Below are 23,828 nucleotides of genomic sequence, written 5' to 3'. Positions count from 1 at the left end.
GCTTCAGGCTGCAGGAGTGAGGCAAGGCCAGCAGCACAATTTGACACGCTCCAATACACTGCAGGCTGTGGACAAGGGCAGTTGTCTTTTCAGCCGCTTTATTTTTATTTTTACCCCTTTACGCTGCTGCTGAATCCCAAATCCTTTTCTAAGAGTGTGAGTGTTTACAGGGATGGGGGTTCGGAGTTCAGAAACCGGAATTTGCTTCAGACTTTGCCTTTGCTAGCTGTGCTGTCTCGAACCAGTCATTTAGTTTCACTGGGTCTATTGTTTCACTCAGGTGTGTAGAGAGAGAGCTGGAACAATGTTCTCCGAATTTTAGGTGACGGTGAATGGCATCTAATGTAAAGTCGCACCATTTTAGCTGCGGCTACTCAACTCCGGGAGTTGGTGATGGACAGGGAGGCCTGGAGTGCTGCAGTCCACGGGGTCGCGAAAAGTCGGACACGACTGAGGGACTGAACTGAAGTGACTCAATTCCTAGTTACGTCCCTCCCCCAGGCATCCTTCCGTTGTCATGGAAATCGGGACGCACAAGTGGGTAGATTTCCCTCCCGCGATACCTGGGCGGAGCACGGGATGACGCATGCGCCTTCTCGGCGGCCGAGGCGCCGCGGTGCCTACCGGGACTGAGCTCCCAGCCGCCCGATCAGGAAGTGGCGGGCGGAGCTGGGGGAAGAGTCGCCGCCTCAGCCGCCGCCGCCGCCAGTGCGGAGACCCCCGAGCTGGCGGGGCCGCGCTGGGCATGCGTGCCGGGAGGTGGAGGCGCTGACAACGAGCCCGAAGCGGCAGCCACGCGGGCGTGGGCAGCTGGTCCAGGCGGAGGCGCTGGGAGGCGGCGGCGGGGCGCGTGGGGCGGCCCTCCGGGCTCAGGTAGGAGCTGCGGACGCCGGGTTTGGGGCGCGGAGCCCCAGCCTGTTGTTCTTCGGGGCCTCCTCCCATTCCCGGGGGCACGCGGCCTCCCATCCCCCGGGGAGCCGGGGCTGTGGTTTCCTGCCCGAAACGCTTAACCCGGTTACAGCCGCTCGGGAGCATTGTTTCCGAGGCCGGAGGGTCAGTGAGCAAAGTTTTGGGTTGGAAAGAGGGGAAATTCGAATTGGAGAGCTGGTCGTGCCTCTCCTGAGCCCCCAGACTTAACATTAGCTGTAGCCGCACGGACCAGGTGTGTGGAGTTTGGGGAACCGCGGCGCCCAGCCAAGTAAAGGCTGTGATTTAGGTGCTCCTTCACGGATTTTTTTTTTTTTTTTTTTCAGCTGCCTCTTGGAAACCTAGTTTGGAATGATTCCTAACCTTGAGTTATAATAGTTTTCTGCAAAGTCTAAAGACATTTTCCAAAACAAGTCGCTGCGGTACTTTTTCCCCTTCCACCTCTACGTTTCTGTCTTTTCAGGGGTAAGCAGTCTCTCATTCTCAGCTTGCCGGCTATTCAAAGCAATATTGGCCCCTGCGAGGCTCAGGCAGGCAAATGAAGCAAGAGAGGAAAAGAGTAGAAAGATTGAAAGAAATCAAATGATAAAGTGGATTTTCGCTGAACTTTCGGCTTCTCAGCGGGGGAACACGTGAACTCTCTGAGTTGTGGCAGTGATGTGTGTTTCAGTGTAAAACGGGGAGGTTGATGTGTCCTGTTACCACACGGGTCAGTACACGTGAAACTCTTCAGGTGCGGAGTAGTCTACTGAGAAAAAGGTGGAAGACATTAAACTCTCTGTTCTAGGTACCGTTGAACTTGACCCATACCACTCAGGTCGCTTTTGTTTTGGAGGCTTTTACCAGCATTTTAGTTCTGGAATAAGGAGCACCCGGTTTAGGAATCAGTCTCCTGGCGTCCAGGCTGTGTACTTTCAGCTGTGTGATCTTAACTCTGCCTCTTCAGGTGTAATAACATAAATACCTGGTATCTCATAGAGTTGTGAGGATCAAATGCTGTAAACATCCAGGTCTTTGTAAACTGTAAGACTTTTATTTAAATCTGTGTTAAAATCGTGGTTATAAAAGCCTGGGTTAATAATCTGTCTTTACAAGGTGAAATCAGCAGGTGTTTGTTGTTTTAGGCTTGTTTCCCCCCTCCCTTCCCCCCACCACATCATTCGGAAATTCTTTCTTGTTCTAATACACTTTCCCTCCCCCAAGACTGTCTCCTACCTTCCTCATCTGAGTATAATCACTGGGTTATTTCTTTTCAGATCCAAGTCAAAATAATAGTTCTGAAATAACATGTTGGTCTAGCTTTGCTACTTACAAAACCACTTTCACAAACATTTTCTCATTTTATTCTTAGAATTGGGCTAGATGTAGACAGCATTGGTAGTATCCTCATTTTACTTATGATGAAATTGGATTTAGAGAGGTCTAGTGGATTCCCTGGAGAAGGAAATGGCAACCCACTCCTGTTTTCTTGCCTGGAGAATCCCAGGGATGGGGGAGCCTGGTGGGCTGCCATCTGGGGTCGCACAGAGTCCGACAGGACTGAAGCGACTTAGCAGCAGCAGCAGCAGCAGTGGATTCCCTAGGTCATGTTACTGTTAGGGGTCAGAATTTAGGGAGGTCTTAGATTCAAGGTCCAGGGTCAGTGATTCTTCTCTCCTTACCTGAAGTTTGACAAGTTTATTTCTTATCAGTGCTTTTATAAAATTTTATTGAAGTATAGTTAATTTACAGTGTTTCTAATTTCTGCTGTATAGCAGAGTGGCTTAGTTAAACATACACTCTGTCATATTCTTTTCCATTATGTTTTATCACAGGATATTGGACATAGTTCCCTGTACTGTACAGTAGGACCTGTTTATCCATCCTGTATAATAGTTTGCATCGGCTAATCCGAAACTCCCAACCCTTCCCTTCTCTCTTCCCCTATTTTGCTTGACAACCACAAGCTTGTTCTCTACAATTATGAGTCTGTTTTTGTTTTGTAGATGTGTTCCTTTATGTCATCTTTTAGACTCCACAAGTAATGAAATCATATGCTATTTGTCTTACTTTTTCAGACTTTGCTTAGTGTAATAATCTCTAGGTCCATATTGTGCATATAGCGGTATTTCATTCTTTTTCATGACTGAGTGATATTCAGTGCTTACGTTTTTAACTTTTAGCACGCTAAGTCACGTTTTATTTATTCATTGCTTTTTAAGCGAGGTGCTGAGTGCATTCATGTTCTCAAACGTAAGCTTCTTGAAGGCAAGGATTTGTCTTCCAAAACTTTCCAAAGGCTGCAGTGCAGTACAGTGCCCCACAAACAGAAGACATTTAATAAAGGCTTGTAAAACTATTAACAGTGAGGCTAGGGCAATTTAAAGATGTTCTTCTGTTTGTTAGTCATTTGCAAAATATTTATTGAGCTACTACTTGCCTGAAAGCTTTCAAAGTGTAAGAGTCTCTTTTTCGTCACAGAAGGGTGTGTGGGGTCTGGCTACTTGCCGCTCAAAAGCCAGTAAGAGGCCAGGTTGGAGGAAAGGAAAGTTTGCTTCTTTGAAATAAAGCAGGCCGGGAGAGGGCATATGTCTGTCCAAAGGCCGACTCACTGCGCCACCTCCCCCTCCCCCCATTGGTGGTGGGGCGAGAGCTTTTATAGATAAAAGAAGGGGGCTGTTGCAGAAACAGCACAGTCAGCTCGACAGTCATCTTCACGTTGGTCACCAGTGGTCTGACCAGCGTCACCTTGGCTGCTATAGGTACAGTTAATCTTCAGTTCCAGGGTCCATTTGTTCACATTTCTTTGAGGCTAGTTCTCGGAATTGTGGCAGCTTCTGTTGTGGGTACAGTGTGGTCATCATGTAGTAACTTCTCCCACCTGGGTTTCAGTATCTGTAAGACAAGCTCACAGGATATGGCTCAAAATGTTATCTGTAGTACTTGAGAAGGAACTGAAGGTCCCTGACTATGCTTACTGACTACATTATTATTATTTAGTCTCCTTTGATTGTTTTCCTTTGTTTCTTCCCTTCTCTGATTAAACTTTGAAGTTTTCCACAAAGAAAAGGCAGGCAGAGGACTTGGTGGGGGCAAGGACCATAGGGTCCTGCTCCGTTACATTTCCTCTGAGAGTTTGCTTATGAACTTATGAACACTAGTCTGAATAGCGTAGAAATCATTTACATAGTCATCTTGTGTACTTCTGAGACTCTCCGTAGGGTTCTAGGGAGAGTTCAGACAAGAGAGGAGTGTTTTAAAATACTTGTAAGACCCAGAGGGAGCGGGTAGAGAGGGAGGTGGGAGGGGGGATCGGGATGGGGAATACATGTAAAACCATGGCTGATTCATGTCAATGTATGACAAAACCCACTACAATATTGTAAAGTAATTAGCCTCCAACTAATAAAAATAAATGGAAAAAGAAATAAAAATAAAATACTTGTTGAATAACCTGTGGTTTCTCTGGTTGTACTGAAGTTGCTCAGAATGTTGAACTCTAAAACGGAAAAAAATCCAAAGAAATCTATCTAGTCCCACCTCCCTCCAAATCAGGAGTTTTCTGTAGATATTTCTTAACAAATATTAATTCAGCCTCTTCATTGTTTATGATAGTCCACCAGTTTGAAAATAAACCTTTTAATTAACAGCTAATTCTGATGGTTCTATTTTTGCAATGAGCCTAAATCTGTCTCCTAATTTCTGCCCAGTGCTTCTGAAGCACCATTGTCCAGTAGGAATACTGTATGAGCTGTGAGTGTCAGCCACACGTGTAATTTAAAATTTTCTAGTGGCCTTAATTTAGAAAAAATAGGGCAAATTAATATTTTACTTAACCCAGTATATCCATAATATTATTACATTAACCTCTAGTTATCACATAGTCCATTTAAAATATTTCAGTAATTTAAAACGTTTTTTCGCTATAATGAGTCTTTTTAGTTTTTTGGCTGCACCTCATGCCATTCAGGGATCTTCCTTCCCTGACCAGGGACTGAACCTGTGTTTGCTGTATTGTCAGTACAGTCTTAACCACTGAGGTATCAGGGAAGTCCCTGTATTGAGTCTTTTTAAATCTGGTGTGTATTTTACACTTAGAGTACATCTCAACTCTGTCCCCATTTGAGGTGCTCAATTGGCACTTCAGCCAGTGGCGGTCGTCTTGGACAAGCGTAAGTTCTGGAGCTTTAGAGAATAATCCTGTTTTTCTTTACTAGTGCCTAGCGCAGTGCTTGGCACATAACAGGCACAAATTAAAGGTTTTTTTTTTTTTAGTGAATGAGGAAGTGAATGAATACAAGTCCTAGAGAATTGGTAATAAAGGGCAATTTTGTTTGGGAAGTAACTTTTGTTGAGACCTGTGGATTTGGCATATAGATTTGAGTGACTTGAATCTGTATCAAAAAAACTTTTTACCTTTGCAGCATTATGGATCCAAGCCTTTTGAGAGAACGGGAGCTGTTCAAAAAACGAGCTCTTTCCACTCCTGTAGTAGAAAAACGTTCTGTGTCTTCTGAGGCGTCGTCATCAAAGAAGAAAAAAGCAAAGCTAGAACATGGAGGATCATCGGGCTCTAAACAAAATTCTGGTTAGTAGAATTGACTGTTTAGTTTTTATTTTTCAGGGAACCACTTAGTCATGGTAAATTCATTTTTTAGTTCAACATTCGTATTGATTCTTAGTTTGTTAAGTATAAGGGCTAAAATGATGAGTTTTTTTGCTCTTAAGATGTTAATAGTTGTTTTGTAATTAGAATTTAGGTTATTATCTTTAAAAAAAACAACCTTCATTGAGGTTTAAATTACGTACCTTATAGTTCACTCATTTTAAGTGTATAATTCAAAGATTTTTAGTAAGTTTACAGTGTTGTGCAGCTGTTACTGCATTGAATTTTTTTTTTTGGTGTGTGTGTAATAAAGTTTTATTAAAGTATAAAGGAGATAGAGAAAGCTTCTGACATAGGCATCAGAAGGGGGCAAAAGAGTACCCCCTTTGCTAGTATTAGCAATGGAGTTATATACTCTCCAATGAATCCAAAGAATGTCTGGAGGTTGTAAAGACCTCACCAGACCTACTCCCATAATTTACATCTTAAGATAACAGAGTTGGCCAGAAGGTTTAATCCAAAGATCGTCCTCAGGCAGGATACATCCTTGTAAAGACCTGACCAACTCCCATAATTTATGTTTTAAGATAACAGAATTAGCCAGAGGGTTTAATCCAAAGACTGTCCTTAGGCAGGATACATTATTGTTATATAATCCTAAGGAATGTAGAGGAAAAAAAGTAAAAAAGTTTGTCCTTTCTTCCTCCTTGAATATCCCAGACCTCTCTCTCCTTGGGGACCCCTAGACTTCTTATCAACCTGCCTAGGAAATGACTCTCTCATTCCCCTTTTCTTTTAGGAGAATTATGTTGCCTAGGGAAAAAGGGCATCGTTCTCATTCCATAACTGCTTCCGAGCTGACAAGGGGCGTTGTCCCTAAATTGGTGAGGCAGCATATTCTCCTAATCCTCATAGTGAGGATGTCTGATCCAGGGGCTCCAAGTAATAGTTGGAGGAGGCTGTGGCACTCATAGGAGCTCGGACAACTATTTGTAAATTAAAAGCTTTTAGACGGTTAGAAAACCCCATTATACAGTTACAGATGTAAGGCAAAATAGTCCTTAAACCAAGTTAAAATCAAAATGAAAAGTCACATTGTGTCCATAGTTACATCAGTCCATCTTAAGGTTGTTAAATGTCATCAGTTTAAGAAGAGGCATCACATGTGATTGTTGAAGGTATTTGCAGACTTGGAGAAAGTCCTTTCCTTGAAGTGGAGATGTCCACCATGGGAAGCCTTCCACCGATGAAGTGGGGAGTGCTCCGCAGACCCAGCAGTTAGACCGATTGTGGAATGCAGCATAGGAGTGAGCCCAGGACAGGAAGGCATTGTCTTGAGGATCAAACGGTAGACTCAGGATTTTTGGAGTCAGCAGAAGTAGGCTCACATAGATTATCAGGCCCATCTTGTCCTGAAGGATCCTGGACGAGCCCCCAAGATGAAAGGTTGTTACTGAACGATGAGATGCGGGATTCTTGGCCTCCGGAGGAGATGAATTCAATCCGGGGCCAGAGACGAGGCTGGATCGCTCAGAGCTTTTGTGTAATAAAGTTTTATTAAAGTATAAAGGAGATAGAGAAAGCTTCTGACATAGGCATCAGAAGGGGGCAAAAGAGTACCCCTGCATTGAATTTTTGAACATTTCCATCACCCTCAAAAGATTCCTTGTGCCAATTGGTAGTCAGTCCTTGCTCCCACCTCAGTCCCTGATAACTGATAATCTACTTTTCTGGACATTACATGTGAATGAAATTGTACAGAATGAAATTGTACAGAATGTGTTCTTCAGTATGGGGCTTGTTTTTCCTGGCATCTACTGAGATGATGATGTTGTTCTTGTTCTTTGTTAACACGGTGCTGTGTGCTGCGCTGTGCTCAGGCTTTGTGACCCTGTGAACTGTAGCCCATCAGGCTCCTCTGTTCATGGAATTTTCCAGGCAAGACCACTGGAGTGGTCTGCCATTGCTTACTCCATTTAATTAAATGGCAACCTACTCCAGTTAATTAATATGGTATTAATTAATATTAATTGATTTTCAGATGTTAAACCAACCTTGCATTCTTGGAATAAATCCCACTTGGTCATGGTGTGGAATCCTTTGTTGTGTGATTCAGTTTGCTGATTCTTTATTCAGTGTCCATCCGTGTCATCCCATATATCTGCATTCCATTGCATTTTTACTGCTGAGGGTATTTCACTAAATGGATCTGCCATAATTTGCATATCCTTTTCCTGTTAATGGCCGTTGGGAGTATTTCTGCTTTCTGGCTGTTACGAATAGTGCTGCTGGGGACATTCACCTGCGAGTCTTTGTGTGGGCGTGTGTTTACTTCCTCTGGGAAAGAGACCTGAGTGGAGTTTCTGGGTTATGTCGTAAATTTATGTTTAACTTTTTAAGAAATTATCAGAATGGCTGTACCGTATTACATTTCACCATCAATGCATGAGGAATCTTTTTTTTCTCATCCTTGCCATTTTGATTATAGCCTTTCTAGTGGGTGTGAAATGATATCATTGTGGCTTTAATATGAATAAAATTTCATGTGCTATTGATGAAATGTGTATTCAGATAGTTTTTTGCTCACATGAAAAAATTAAGTTGTCTTCCTATTGATTTGTAAAAGTTGTTGTTTTTCTGGAGGCAGGTAGAGGGGCATGGTATGGCTTGCGAGATCTTGGTTCTCTGACCAGTGATTGAATCCAGGCCTTGGCAATGAAAGTGTGGAGTTCTACCCCTGGACCACCTTGTGGAATTCCCTTACATGTGTTTCTCGTGTTATATTTAAGAAATCTTTGCCTAACCTAAGATCGTAAAAATATTCACTCCTGTGTTTTCTTCTGAGAGTTTTATAGTTTTAACTTTCATATTTAGGCCTGTTATCCATTGAATTGATTTCTTAATGTGTGGTTTTAATGTAAGAGTCTAAATTCATCCTTTTGTATGTGGTTATTCAGTTGTCCCTGTGCAATTTCTTGCGGGAGTGGGGGGGAACCACTTTCTTTTCACTTTTGACTTGCATTCTCCCCCTTGTTGAATATCAGTTGACTACAAATGTGTGTTGTTTTTTTTTCTGGAATATCAATTAGTTTCCATTGACTCGTATGTCTAGCCTCATGCAAAGATGGGCACAATAAAGGACAGAAATGGTATGGACGTAACAGAAGCAGAAGATATTAAGAAGAGGTGGCAAGAATACACAGAAGAATTATGCAAAAAAGATCTTCATGACCCAGATAATCACAATGGTGTGATCACTCATCTAGAACCAGACATCCTGGAATGCAAAGTCAAGTGGGTCTTAGGAAGCATCACTACGACAAAAGCTAGTGGAGATGATGGAATTCCAGTTGAACTATTTCAAATCCTAAAAGATGATGCTGTGAAAGTGCTGCACTCAATATGCCAGCAAATTTGGAAAACTCAGCAGTGGCCACAGGACTGGAAAAGGTCAGTTTTCATTCCAACCCCAAAGAAAGGCAATCCCCAAGAATGCTCAAACTACTGCATCATCTCAGACGGAAGTAAAGTAATGCTCAAATTTCTCCAAGCCAGGCTTCAACAGTCTGTGAACCGTGAACTTCCAGATGTTCAGACTGGTTTTAGAAAAGGCAGAGGAAGCAGATGTCAAATTGCCAACATCTGTTGGATCATCAAAAAAGCAAGAGAGTTCCAGAAAAACACCTACTTCTGCTTTATTGCCTACATCAAAGCCTTTGTGTGGATCATGACAAACTGTGGAAAGTTCTTGAAGAGATGGGAATACCAGACCACCTTACCTGCCTCCTGAGAAACCTGTATGCAGGTCAAGAAGCAACAGTTAGAACTGGACATGGACCAACAGACTGGTTCCAAATAGGAAAAGGAGTACGTCAAGGCTGTATATTGTCACTCTGTTTATTTAACTTATATGCAGAGTACATCATGAGAAACACTGGGCTGGATGAACCACAAGCTGGAATCAAGACTGCCAGGAGAAATATCAATAACCTCAGGTATGCAGATGACACCACCCTTATGGCAGAAAGCGAAGAAGAACTAAAGAGCCTCCTGATGAAAGTGAAAAGGAGAGTGAAAAAGTTGGCTTAAAACTCAACATTCAGAAACTAAGATCATGGCATCTGGTCCCATCACTTCATGGCAAGTAGAAAGGGAAACAGGGGAAACTGACAGACTAGTGTTTTGGGGCTCCAGAATCACTGCAGATGGTGATTGCAGCCATGAAATTAAAAGACGTTTGCTCCTTGGAAGAAAAGTTATGAGCAACCTAGACAGCATATTAAAAAGCAGAGACATTACTTTGCCAACAAAGGTCAGTTTAGTCAAGGCTATGGTTTTTCCAGTGGTCATGTATGGATGTGAGAGTTGGACTATGAAGAAGGCTGATCACTGAACAATTGATGCTTTTGAACTGTGGTGTTGAAGAAGACTCTTGAGAGTCCCCTGGACTGTGAGGAGGTCCAACCAGTCCATCCTAAAGGAAATCAGTCCTGAATATTCATTGGAAGGACTGATGTTGAAGCTGAAACTCCAATACTTTGGCCACTTGATGCAAAGAACTGACTCATTGGAAAAGACTGTGATGCTGGGAAAGACTGAGGGCAGGAGGAGAAGGGGACAACAGGATGAGATGATTGGATGGCATCACTGACTCAATGGACATGAGTTTGCGTAAACTCTGGGAGTTGGTGATGGACAGGGAGGCCTGGCGTGCTGCAGTCCATGGGGTCACAAAGAATTGGACACAATTGAGCGATTGAACTGAACTGATGCCAGTAACACGGTCTCTTGATAGCTGTAGCATTCTGGTAACATTTTGGAATTGGGAGGTATAAGTCCTTCACTCCTGTTATCTTTTTCAAGGTCGTTTTGGTTTCTCCTGGATCCTTTGCATTTCCATATAAATTTTAAGATTAGCTTGTTTCCATTTGTGAGAGTCACCTGTGATTTTGATGGAGATTGCATTGAGAATTGCTACCTTAACAATAGTAAGTCTTGCAGCCAGTTAATATGGCTGTCTTTGCATTTATTTAGGTTTCTTATTTCTTTCAGCAATGCTTTGTAGTTTTTAATGTGTAAGTCTTGCTTTATTAAATTCTAAATTTTTTTTAATATTGTGAATGAAATTATTTTCTTAATTAGGTATTTTGATTGTTAATTGCTGCTATTAGAAATACACTCTATTTGTGTACATTGATCTTGAACTCTGCAACTTTGCTGAACTCGTTATTTCTAGTGTTTTGGTGTGAAGTTTTACGGTTTATGTGAGATTGGGACTTCCCTGGTGGTCCAGCAGTAGAGAACCTACCTGCCAATCCAGGGACCAGGATCAGTCCCTGGGTCAGGAAGATCCCCTGCAGAAGGAAACGGCAACCCACTCCAGTACTCTTGCCCGGAGAATCCCATGGACGGAGGGCCCTGGTGGGCTGCCGTCCACGGGTTGCACAGTCAGTGTGGCATAGTGACTGAGCACAAGCACATGTGAGATCATGTCATTTGTGAACAGGAAGTTCGCTTCAGCTTTTATTTCTTTTCTTGTCACTATTGGCTACTGATAGTAGTAAGTGGGAATATCTTTGCCTTGTTCCTAATCTTAAGGGGAAAGCATTCAGTCTTCCATGTTGTAATATGTTGTTAGCTGCAGGGAGTTCCCTCAGAACTTTTAATATAAATGTGTAGTGGCTACTATTAAATGTTTGTCGGCATCCATTGACATCATGTTTGTTCTCTTTCTTTATTAATGTGGATATTATGCTAATCAATTTTTAAATGTTAAACCAACTTTATATTCTTGGAATAAATTCTGCTTGGTTGTGGTGTATAATCCTTTTTATTTGTTGTAGGATTCACTTTATTGATGTTTTATACAGGATTTCTGTATCTCTATTAGTGAGGGATATGATATGGTCTGTAGTTTTTTTGTGCCTGTTGGGGTATTTCTGGCCATAAAATGATTTGTGAGGTATTCTCTTTTCCTCTGTTCTCTGGAACGGTTTGATAAAAATTTCTTCTTAAATATTGGATAAAATTCACATGGAAAGCCTTTTGGGCCTGAACTTTGCTTTGTGGGATGTTCTTCATAGAAATTTCTTCCTATAGATCTGTTCAGATTTTCTTTTTCTTGAGTAAATTTTGGTACTCTGTGTCTTTCTTAGGAGTTTGTCCATTTCATCATCTACATTGCCCAAAGCTTTTCAGACTATTCCCTTGGAACCGTTTGATTTCTGTATGATCAGTAGTGCTATCCCTCCCCACTTTAGTCTCTGATTTTAGGAATTTTGTTGTTGTTTATTTGTTTTGGTTAGTCTCACTTAAAGGTTTGTCAATTTTGTTGATCTTTTTTAAATAAAAAACTAACTCTTGGTTTCATTGCTTTTTCTCTGTTTTTCTGGTTTTTAAAAATTTTATTTATTTCTACTTCATAATTTCTTCCCTTCTGCTTATTTGGGTTTAGTTTACTCTTAATATTTTATTTTTTAGAGAACTAGATCAGTGTAACTTAGTTCACAACAGAAATTATTTATCTACTTCAAAGTGTAGCAGTAGTAATCTTTACTGATGTCATCTTGTTATGTGGTTTTCAGACTGTTTTACCAACTGATGTTAAAGCAGAGCCAATCTTTCTATCAAAGCCGGTTTATCATTCTTACTAGCACATACAGTAGGTTTGATTATCTCTCCTTTTAGTTAAATTTAAATCAAAATTCCTTTTTGTTCTTAAGTTTAATTTTTTGGCCGTCTTGTGCTCCCCAGGGATCCCACCTGTGGCCCCTGCATAGGGAGCAGGAAGTGTTAACCGCTGGACTGTCAGAAGTCCCTAATGAAATTCAGACTGCGTTCATTCATAGTAAAGAACATTTTGGGCTTCCTGAAAGGGGCTCAGTGGTAAAGAATCAGCCTGCAATGCAGGAGACGTAGATTTGAGTTTGATCCCTGAGTTGGGAAGATTTCTTGGAAAAGGAAATGGCAACCTACTCCAGTATTCTTGACTGGAAAATTCCATGGACAGAGGAGCTTGGCAGGCTACAGTCCATGGGATCACAAAGAATTGGACATGAATGAATGACTGAACACACACGCACAAACAAAATTTTAGAAACTGTTTTAAGCATTAGCAGGAATGTACTCTTAGAAGTAGTCTCTTTTATCTACTTAAGAATATCTTTTGGCGAAGGAAATGACAACCCACTCCAGTATTCCTGCCTGGAGGATCTTGTGGACGGAGGAGCCTGGCGGGCTACAGTCTGTGGGGTTGCAGAGTTGGACACGAGTGAGCGTCTGAGTAAGAATATCTTTGCTCCAAAAATCCCAGTGGCTTAAAACAGTGAAGGTTTGTTTCTGTTTCATATCACATGTTTGTCATGTGTTCACAGGTGTCTTAACTCATTATAGTCACTCAAGGACCCAAACTGACATAGTAGGTGATAATTCAAATGTTGGTTTCAATGACAGAGGGAAAGAGAACTCTGGAAAATCTTGCCTGGCACTTAAATGCTCTGGTTTGGACTTCCCTGATGGCTCAGATGATAAAAAATCCGCCTGCAATGCAGGATACCTGGGTTCGATCCCTGGGTCTGGAAAATCCCCTGGAGAATGGAATGGCAACCACTCCAGTGTTCTTGCCTGGAGAATCCCATGGACAGAGGAGCCTGGCGGGCTGCAGTCCGTGGGGTCGCAAAGAGTCGGACACGACTGAGAGAGTAGCACTTGGAGGGGACACACATCACTTCCTCTCACAGTTCATTGGCCGGACCTCATCACAGGGCTATATAGGCTATATACCCCATCGCATCCACGTGCTGAAAGAGAGGGGAGCTGGAAGTACTGGGTGTGAACACCAAAGACTGCCATACCGCCCTAGCTTGGTCACTATCACTGGATTGCCGGGTCAGCTGCCTGCCAGGTCTCCGGGCGTAGCCTCTCTCCTGGCCATTCTGTTCACTACAGTCAGTGATTTTCTGCTGATGAATCTGAGAGCTCATTGTTCTCATGCTCGGTCCTAGTGTCACTGGCTTGTAGCCCCTCCAATATGCTTGGCTTTCTTTTGCCTCTTGGTCTTTGGTCATAATATTTCCTCTTCATGGAACATTCTTTCTTACCTCCTCCCTCTTTCCTCTGGTGAGCTCCTGTTTCCTCCTTAGGTTTTGGCCTAAAAGTCTTTCCCACTTGCCAGTTTGTGTTCATTGTTTAGCCTTTGAACTCCCACAGCACTCCCTGTTTCTGACAAAGCTGCTTGTGCTGCCGTAATTGCATGATGGTGCATGCTCAGTCCGCTCAGTCACGTCTGATTCTTTGCAATCCTTTGGGCTGTAGTCTGCCGGACTCCTCAGTCCGTGGGATTTTCCCCATGGGAGATTCTCCAGACCAGAATTCTGGAGTGGGTTGCCATGCCCTCCTCCAGGGGCTCTTCCTGACGCAGGGATTGAACTTGCATCTCCTGTGTCTCCTGCATTGCAGGCAGATTCTTTACCCACTGAGCCATGACTATCTGTTTGCTGTTGTAACCTAATCACTCTCACATAGAAGCACGCAATACATATTTTTTGAACGAGTTAAATTACAGAGTAAGATAGGGAAAAGATAATGTTCATGATCAAAAAGTCTAGTTATTAAAGGACCTGTATGCTTCCTCTCTATGGCACAGACCCCAAGTTTTTCAATTTATGAAAATGTGATTTTAACAATTGCTCAGAATTGCTCCTGGTTACCAAAATATTTTGTATATCTAAATTTCAGAAGTCCTTTGAAAGTTGATTATGTGTTTTGTGTTAGTTTCTAATGTTAGAAGAAAAATATAGAAAATAAATACTCTGGGTACTTCCCTGGTGGTTAAGACTTCACCTCCCAATGCAGGGGGTACAGGTTCGATCCCTGGTTGGGGAGCTAAGATCTACATGCCTGATGTCCCAAAACTAAACAGAAACACATTGTAACAAATTCAATAAAGACTTTAAAATATATAAATACTCTGGATAAGCGATTTCACACTGACATGCAGGGCTCTTTAGATTGAAAATTATATTTTTCACTTCACATATCAAATTTTTTCTATTTTGCCATAATTTTCAGTAGCTTCTTAATCTATTAAGTTGATGTGACACATTTAGTTACAGGCTGTTGCTTCCATTTTTTTGTTGTTGTTATTTTGAATAATGCTGTTGTAAACATCCTTGTATTTTGAGTTTTTTTTCTTTTGAACTAACTTGTCAGAATAAATTTCCAGAGGTGATGTTTCTGGCTTAAGGGCAGTTTTAGTGGTTAAAACCATACTTTGGTTTGTTCATGGCTTGTAGTGAAATAGTATCAGGGTTATAAAATTTAATACTGTACAGCCTTTGGCATTTCAAGTAATAAAACTGCCATATTAACAAGTGTTAAGTGGTCCTATGTTTTGACATTTTTAGCAGTCTTTTTGCATTAGTTCTTAATGCAATAAGGTATCTTAGTTCTTGAGAGTGTGAATATGAGAGGCATAATGAAAGGACAAACTTGAGAAGTGAAATTAGGAGGTGTGCTAGTGAGTTTCAGTTTGAAAATAGCTCATCTTAGATCATGAATTTCTTACTAAAGAGTAAGTTGGTTTTGTGAAATGTGTATGCAAGTGTCCTTGTGACCTTGCTGAGTATTTTGAGTCTTTCACACTAATTCTACCTAAAACTTAAGTCTTTAAAACTATATAAGTTGTCTGTAATTAACCAGAAAATATTGCTGCTTAATAAGTGGGGTCTTACATGTAAGTGGAAATATTTTTCTTTGGACTTAGATAAGCATTTTAAGTAGCATTTTAATTACCAAAACACAGTAATGACAGTACTGTTTTTTAGTTTACATGGTTTGTTTAGGTATAAGTCATTTTGGGATCATTAGTCTTTCTTTTGTTTTTCAGTTTACCTTTTAATGCTTAATATTGAATTCTAAGAATCTAATCCAGTTTTTGAAGTGTCATTTTACTTTATTCTAAAAAATTTATTCATTTGGCTGCACTGTGCAGGTTGTGGGTTCTTAGTTCCCCAGCCAGTGATTAAACCCAGGCTCACAGCGGTGAAAGCGTCCAGTCCTAACCCCTGGACTGTCAGAGAATTCCCTGAAGTGTCATTTTAAACAAGTTGGTCAATTACTCACATTTGTCAAAGTTTTATTGTATATTTAATGAAATAGATACAGACACAAAAAGTGCATATTTAGCTTGTTTTTCCCTTCTAGTAGAAATCTTTTAATTATTCATAGTCAGTATTTTAACAGCTGGTCTCAGAAGTTTTTCTTTTTTCTCTCTCAGTAATTGAAGACTGTTTTCAGAGCTTTTGTTCGTTCTGTGTAGAGTACTAGACCACTTCAGTTTCACGTTTTCTGATGTTGTCCATCATACTTCTAATAGGGTTTGGTTCATTTTTCAAGTCTTTTACAGTTTTGTTTTTCACACAGCAGCAGCAATCAAGCACTTCATAAAGAAAAGCCAGCACCACTAAAGAAACCACTGTAAATATAAATAAAAGCAAAATGACAAAGCAGGCAGTGTTCCAGTTATCATGGAAAGGGTAAATTTTTTGAACTTGAAAACCAAGGTACTGATAAACAGATGTAGTGGTTTCATTCCAGAGGCTGGAGCTCAGTGAGGCCATTCTTAAGAGATTGTACTTATATCGCTCCTTTGAACCTATAGAAGGTAGAAAATGAATATATGTAACCAAACTCAACAAATTTGTCAATTAAAATCTCACTTCTAAGATTTGTTAGTTTATATAGACTGCATGAATCTTCCTTATTTTCTGTCAGAATTAATGCCTAGTGTTCTTGAATTTTTTTCTATATTTCTATGTTTATAGAGTATAAAATTCTATAAACCATACCATTTTGTTTTTATATATATCACTTGTTAGACAAGTGTTTATCTTTAAGATTCATATATAGAAGTTAACTGCTAATGGAGGGAGAAAAAAGGCAGCTGAATTGGTTTAAAATTTGACTAAAGCGGTGGTCATAGAACTATTATTTGAAAGAAAAAAAAAGAAAACAAAACAAAAACTTAGCATTTTAGAGTTATGTTCTTAAGACTGGCCCCAGAAAAGCTTTTCTCATACCCTTGTAGAGCCTTCTCACCTTCCTGGTTCAGTGTATTCTGCCTTAGTTCCACACCTTTAAACTTCCAAGACAGGTGATGTGAATCAGGAAATAATGGCTGAGTGAAAAAAATAGTAGAGAAAGAAAAGCCAAATAATGACAATTTTCAGAATAAGGATAATACAATTTTAGAGTAAAGTTGCCTATGAAGAGACCTTAATCTTAGGATTTTTTTGTTATATTTTTTGTTATATATATATATATACACATATGATAATGTTAAATGTTTCATAATACCTAAATGGCCTATGGACAGGAATAGTTAAGGGAAAAAACAGGCAGATTCAGCATTCCACAGGTATGTATTATTAAATTTTTATTCCATCTCACAAAATTAGCCAGGGAGTTAGTTTCACTATTCTTGCATTGAGCTTTGCTCTTGTTGACCTGATACTTGTTGGGCCTTAAGTGGGACTGTAAGGATTGAAGATTTGATAGTATTAAAAATAAAAAATGACTTTTTATTATCTTAATCTTCAAAAATAATCTTTTTAAGTTTCTTGAAAGAAGTTCTAAAATACATAAATACTAAGAAACTTTTTGAAATGAGAGAATAAAACCCCAGAGTTCCACTTTCCTAAATTCAGTGACTGTTGTCAGTTTCTATGCTTTCTTTTATGAAAGAATTGAATTAGTGTGGGTTTTTTTGCTACATAGTTGTAAGTAGACTTTTATTCTTGTAAATAGGTGCTTATTGATTACCTGCTGTGTAGCAAATACTTTTCTAAGTGCTAGAGATAACTTGTGTGTGAGAGTGTGTTTCATTTATAGACAATTTCAAGGCAGTGTGAAAGTGTATGGTAAATATCCCCATACTTATAACACAGCTTCATTTCTCAAGTCTTGGCCAGTCTATATCTCTGCCCACTTCCATCCCATAGAATATTTTGAGGCAGATTCCAGACATCATGTCACTTTATCTAGGAATATTTCAGTATGTATATCTTAAGGGGTGAGGACTCTTTTTTTAAATATAACTGCAGTATCATTTTCACACCAAAAAAGATTAAAGCTTAAGCCCCTTGCGCCCTCAAATGTAACAGTTTAATTCCTTAGATTTCTGTTTTCCTTATAAATATAACTTTAAAACTTCGCAGGTAATAAACTAATATTTTCTAAGCTTTTTTTTTTTTTCCTTTTAAATTTGATTTGCTTGGCAAGTCATTTCACCTCTGGATGGACTTGGTTCCTTCCTTTCTTCTTTCGTGTATTTTGAAGGTTAAATTGATGATCTGAGGGCAAAAGTAAAGGTTTAAGTTCATTTTTTCTTGTTGGATTTAAGAATTCTTCCGTTTTATGATGCTTGGTGACCTTTCATCGTGAAATGAGAGACGGGAGACTAATGGACATTAATTGAATCAATTGCTTATGGGAGATACAAAAACACATTGTCTGGCACACAGGTATTTGAGTAACTTAGAGTTTTGTGGTGGTTGTTGTTTGGTCCCTTAGTTGTGTTCTACTCTTTGATTTGTTACCCATGTTCTTTGTGACTGTAGCCTGGGCTCCTCTGTCCAGTGGGATGTCAGGCTATGTCAGGAGACCCAGCCTTTCAGAGTTACTCTTTTATCTTTTGGTTTTTTCTTTTCCAAGTACACCGTAGTAAAAGACAGGGTTTCTGCGTTGCACAGCTCCAGGAGCACCAGTCACGTCTGGTGTGTGGGAAGTGCCTTTCGCATAGAATACGGTGTACGCTGGGGTTGTGCAGTGTGAAGGTCCTCGTAGCCTCCCCTTGCTCCTCTGCACGGTCGCTGCCTCTGATCTTAGCACCTTTTACACAAATAGTCAAGTAACCTATAGAAGCTAACTCAAAGGGAGATAAGTTACCTCCTTTTGACCCAGACTTGCTGATAGAGTAGTGTCAGGTATGCGTGTGCACAAATGCCTGAATAATGAAAAAAAATCCTTTTGAATTTTTAGCACTGCTGAAATGCGGATATTCCTTGGAGGGGTAACATGGATTGTTAGTTATTTTTGCTTCAGTATGAATGAGTTTTAGGTTCCTTTTGAAAAACAGAGCTAATAGAGGAGAGGGAGAGGAAGATGATGAAGGCCTTAGGGAAATCGGGGTAAGGGTGTCTTATGTGGATGCGTAAAAAGAGGAAGAATTGCTTGAGCCCTATCTAGTAATTTTACCTTGGCCCACCTAGCCCTCTCTAGCACAGATAAAAGTATTCCTTAGGCCTTTCAGGTTGTGATTCAGGTTGTGTTAAGGCCTTTCAGGTTGTGATTCCTTTTTAAAATTTGGAAATTTCTTTTCTAAATCTGACATTAGAAATGACTGCAGGGAGAATAATGGCAGGGGAGGGAGGAGAGAGTAGAGTGATGCAGTTTCCACATCTTACCTCTCAGGTTTAACCTATCCTAATAATTAATTTAAACTTCTGTTTTTCATGATTGATTGCAGAAACATTGTTCTAGCAATTTTAAGTAAAAAAGTATCATTTATAATCTTATCTCCTAACATATCAAACTTTTAATTTTTTTTTTTTCTCCTAGAAATTGGCTGTGTAAAATGTATAAGTCATACCTGGTTGAAATTATACTGAATTTACTCCTTTGCATTTTAATTTATTATGAGTAAGTCTTTTTAAATTTGTGGTGACTTTTTAAGATCGGGGAGAAATTATAAAGACTTAATAATTAAGTTATTATTTCAAAATGAAATTTTAGAATGCTTAGAAAGTTGGCTTAAGGAACTTTGTATTCTATTTATTTTTGAGGTACAAGTGAACTGCTTAAAAACTTTTCGGGTCCTCTTCTCCCTTTAAAAAAAAAAGCGGGAGGGAGGGAAAGAGATGGGATGGGAGAGATAAGGAGAGGAGAGAAGGGGGCAGAGAGACACACACTACATTCACTTACTTGAGGCTAACTTGTACCTGTCGTTGAACTGTTTTACTGGTTACGTTAATACAAATAGTCACACAATCAAATGTTACGCTTGAATGCGTGACTGTAGTGACCCAGTCACTACATATCTTTAGGATATGTTGTTAACTGAACAAAGTGCAGGACAGTATGTGGAGGAAAAAGGGAAATAATATGTATTTTTAGTTACTTGGATCTGCACAGGAATCTTGGGGATATACAGAAGTTAATAACAATGATTACTTGTGGGGTTGGTTGGAGAGTAGAGTCAGGTGATAGGGATGTGTGTGAAACTTGTCAAGGTGTACCTTGTTATAATCTTTTGGTTTTCAAACCATTTGAATGTAGTTATTCAAAGCCAAAAGTACTCCTTGCCTTTGGCTTTTAGTAGTTTATTGTGCTTAGATTACTTCTAAAACAGAATTAGTGCATCGTGACTTTGACTAGACTGTGTACTTTATCCACATGCAAACATGCTTATAATAATTATTCTTGGAATGCTGACTATGGATAGACGTGTATGCCACCTCCAAGGGAACTTGTAAGTTTTTTGTCATGGGTGTCTAAGCAGTTTTCAGAGTATATATGTAGCAGGTTTATGTTGTGAATGATGACAGTTTGCCATTTGTGAATGTGTTAACTGATGAGCAACTCGGAACATTCACCCTTTAGTTAGCTTCTGGGCATAGCCTGGAAAAAGTAAGCCCTGTAATATAGATTTATTTTCCACCTTACATGTCATGTGGTTTCTTCTTTCATAGTACACTAGAACTCTAATAATTTTGTGTGTTTAGGGTAAAATCTAGATTTTTGATGAGTTAGACATAATTAGATATGTATGTAGAGGGGCTTCCCAGGTGGTGCTAGTGGTAAAGAACCTGCCTGCCAATACAGGAGACATAAGAGACGCGGATTTGATACCTGGGTTGGGAAAATCCCCTGGAGGAGGGCATGGCAGTCCACTTCGGTATTCTTGCCCGGAAAATCTCATGGACAGAGGAGCCTGGTGGGCTATAGTCCATGGGGTCGCATGGAGTCAGAGACGACTGAAGCGACTTAGCGTGCACGCAGATATGTAGAAAGTCATTTACCAATAGGATTTTCTTGTATTGTGATACTGTTTTTGAAATTAAAATGTTAATTTATATGCATCAAAGGCTGTAAACGTGCCTTAGAGAAAGTGAGAGAAAACAGTCAAAGGTGGGAACGGTCTGTTATACATACATATACAATTATATAGGTAATTTTTAGTTTTTTTAAATATAAATTCCCTTCACCTAATTTTCCTCCCATTTTAAGGCCCTAGTGAAGTATTTACGGGTGTAGGACTTGGAACTGTTCTGGAGCCTTTGAATTGCCAGATTGAAATAAAGTTATGCTTTTGTTCTATTTATGGAAAAAGCCCTTGAGTTGAATTTTCTGGTGCCTTTAAAAGCATATCTCTTTGAAATATGATCAATTAATCGTAATAGCTTTTACATATAGAATAGCTCACCCAACTCTGGAACTGTCTGGGGTGGGCCATGTATCTAGCTAGCTGGGTGAAATAGCAGTGAGCCTCCATCTGTGTGACTACAGACAGTGACCAGTAAGATGTAGGCTGATTACAGTGTTAGGACAGTTTGGGAGGTAGGAGTTTCTGTCTGAAGTTTGAGTTATGAGTTAACTGTTCTGTTTGACAGTTATTTTTATTTGATCTGAGACTGTTTTTGAGCTCTCTTACTTTGGGTAGCAAGCAAGAGTATTTCCTACGCAATTAACCACATTGTACTGAGTATGGAGAAATCTTCTTTCAGCAGCCTTTGGGCTTTGTAGGGGATACTTTCCTCATGCTGACAGAACACTGATTATTATAGAAGGAACAAAAATTATGAAAAAAAACCTTTAAAATTTAAAATAGATTTACCAGCAAGGAAAAGGGCAGAAGTTGAATCTTTAGGTCAGTATATATAGGTAATATTTTAAAACTCTAGCATTTACTAAATAGTTAAATTTTCATGCTTGAATATTTCAGATTCACATAGGATTTGAAATCTGGTCAGCAAGTTGATAGTAATTCTTAGTAGACATGAATGATGGCTCTGAGCTATGAAACTAATCTTATTACCTCAAAAGGTACCCTCCTCCCTCCCTTAACCAATTCTTCTTAGGACATATTTTCATTTTAAAATGTAGTTTATCAAAAAAGATTTACTGTGTATTTATTTTTGAAGATTAGTTTAAGAATAACTAATATTATATTGAAATACTGTGATAAATACATATTTCTGTGACATCTAAAAATGAAACATTAAGTAGATTTTTATTTAATAGTAGCATGACTTGTATGTTACAGTAATATAGACTTTAAAATTTGACTGTAGGAAATTATTTTAATTAAAATGTATGAAAGTCTAAAGCTCTGGCTCTGAAAATCATCTCGTTGCTTCAGTATAATGCAGCCTAGTAATGGTACTTTTGTGGTCTTTTTATTTTTATATAAAAATCACAGTGTCATTATTGGCCTTCTCTGCACCTACACTTAAAATCAAATAAAAACAATTTTGAATATATTCTCATATTTTCTAAAATATAACAAACTTTAATATAAATGCTTTAAATTTGTATGTATAATCAGAAAGCTTTAGTCCTGGATTTGCTTTTAGTCTAGATTCTTCAAGAAAAATCCTTTGTTAAGATAGACCAAACTGCTGAAATGAAATAGCTCAGTGAAAATGAAATTTCAAGTAATCTCTTAATATCAAATGCATATGGCTTACTTTAAGGTCTGGATATAGATCAGGTTCATAGAAAATGTCATGAATTTTCCATTAAGGCACAGATGGTAAGGGCGCTTGTCAAATAGCAAAGGCAGCCTTCATATTTTCATAATAAAATCCTGCCAGACAATGACAAGAATAGAGGTTTTTTTGGTCTTCAGTAGGAACAAAGCTTTCTGCTTGGGTGTTACGGTAAAATTTTCCTATTGTATCATAAGAGCATGTATTATTAAATGAAAAGATCGCGGAAACCTACCTCCCGTCCGAAAGGCTGCAGCTGAAGCGATGGTACCGTCTGTTTGCAGTGCAGTCTGGTGCCCAGCTGAGATGGAGCTGCGCTTCCATTGGCTGAGCCACAGGGCAGCTGACGGTTCCCTCCGTGTGCATTTGCATGAAGTCCTGCCACCCCGAGTAAATCATTCATAAACTTGAATAGAGCTGTCTGGGTTCTCAGCTGTTACCCCCTCTTTAGGCCTCATTTTTTGTTGTTGTTTTTAAGCTAAATTTCTGCATAGGAATTTGTGAGTAACAAATTGATGATTCCTTAGTGTTTAGCTGTAGAATTTCTGATCCTTCGGTGGTTATTTAAGGGCTCAGGCTAGAAGCTAATCTCCAGAGAGGCGTAACCTGGGAAACCAGCAGTCCAGGTTCTCCAGTGTGGTGTTTCCTCCACGAGTTGTGCATGCAATCTCATAAATGATATTCTCTTTTCTTTCCTTTCAACTTGCCATTTATTATAAATCAGACTCTCTGGAAGGGATTATTTCCATGTGGTAATTTGCTTTAGATGAAATTCTGAGGGAGAAGGAAAAGAAAAAAGGTTTTTATCTCTACTAGTTGGGAGAGGGTTAACTTTGGAAGGTACATCAGCGATACTAAGAAAACCGTCTGTGAAAGTTAAATTGCAAAAGAACCCTCAGTTGGATGTTTAGAGATAGAATGATGTTTCTATTATGGTTTATTATAGTTGTGGTCTAAGTATAGCAGTCAGCTTTTTATCGTGAGAGTGGCCATTAGAACAGCAGCAGGCTGGGTTAGTGCTTGCTGTGCAGACTTATTTTAAAATTTTGAATAAGTCACATTTGTTTCTGAGACTAGTAAAGGAGTGTGTGGAAATAATCTTATTACGTTCATTTGTTCAGTCAACTAGTATTTATTGTTTACTACTCCTGGCGTTGAGTTAAACACTGGAGACCTTATGGTAAACAAAACTGTATATGCTTCATCATGGACCGTTTGCATGGTGTTTATCCTTAGCATATTGTCCTTAGCTATTCATGGTCTTCCCAGTTAGTTGTTTATTTACTATTATAGGATGAATGTATCACTTTAGTAAGAATTCACTAAATATGTATTTATGAATTCCTGTATTCTGACAAAAATATCCAGTCGGAAATGGAATAATCGTGTTAAATGCTAACTAGTGATTCTTACACCAGGCACATCACAGTTTACCACTGGATTGGAATCTTTAGTCTGCCACTTATTAGTCTGTTTTCTTACGTTTAAAATGAGACAGTAAAAACCTCTTAAATAGGATTTCTGGGAGGGATTAAATGAGAAAACCATTT

The 23,828-nt window shown here is 39.5% G+C and overlaps 2 protein-coding genes across 4 annotated transcripts in view; one reads left to right on the top strand and one right to left on the bottom strand.

The window, feature by feature from the left end:
• The first annotated feature begins 608 nt into the window (after positions 1 to 608).
• Positions 609 to 23,828, top strand: part of GTF2E2 (general transcription factor IIE subunit 2) — a 41,539-nt gene continuing 18,319 nt past the window's right edge. The window contains exons 1-3 of the mRNA XM_043454323.1: positions 609 to 873; positions 5,331 to 5,494; positions 12,687 to 12,829. Of these exons, the coding sequence (XP_043310258.1) occupies positions 5,335 to 5,494; positions 12,687 to 12,829 (303 nt within the window). The 5' untranslated portion in view covers positions 609 to 873; positions 5,331 to 5,334. The remainder of the gene's footprint in view (positions 874 to 5,330; positions 5,495 to 12,686; positions 12,830 to 23,828) is intronic.
• Positions 15,631 to 22,588, bottom strand: SMIM18 (small integral membrane protein 18). 3 transcript variants are annotated; one of them, XM_043454309.1, is made up of 3 exons: positions 22,514 to 22,588; positions 16,610 to 16,688; positions 15,631 to 16,166 (listed from the first exon to the last, which is right to left on the bottom strand). In XM_043454309.1, the coding sequence occupies exon 3, from the start codon at positions 16,129 to 16,131 to the stop codon at positions 15,835 to 15,837; it is 297 nt and encodes a 98-aa protein (XP_043310244.1). In that variant the 5' UTR covers positions 16,132 to 16,166; positions 16,610 to 16,688; positions 22,514 to 22,588; the 3' UTR covers positions 15,631 to 15,834. The 3 variants fall into 3 exon arrangements, with proteins under 3 accessions (XP_043310244.1, XP_043310246.1, XP_043310245.1); XM_043454311.1 differs by lacking the exon at positions 22,514 to 22,588 and adding an exon at positions 22,258 to 22,375; XM_043454310.1 differs by lacking the exon at positions 22,514 to 22,588 and adding an exon at positions 20,420 to 20,460.

Source organism: Cervus canadensis, chromosome 31 (genome assembly GCF_019320065.1).
Source record: "Cervus canadensis isolate Bull #8, Minnesota chromosome 31, ASM1932006v1, whole genome shotgun sequence".
Classification (NCBI taxonomy): Eukaryota; Metazoa; Chordata; class Mammalia; order Artiodactyla; family Cervidae; genus Cervus; species Cervus canadensis.
The sequence above is the reverse complement of the archived record's forward strand: the minus strand, read 5'-3'. Positions and strand labels throughout refer to the sequence as shown.

Excerpts from the sequence above, each read along its gene's own strand:
- SMIM18 (XM_043454309.1), bottom strand. The coding sequence starts at position 16,131 with ATGGCCTCACTGAGCTCCAGCCTCTGGAATGAAACCACTACATCTGTT.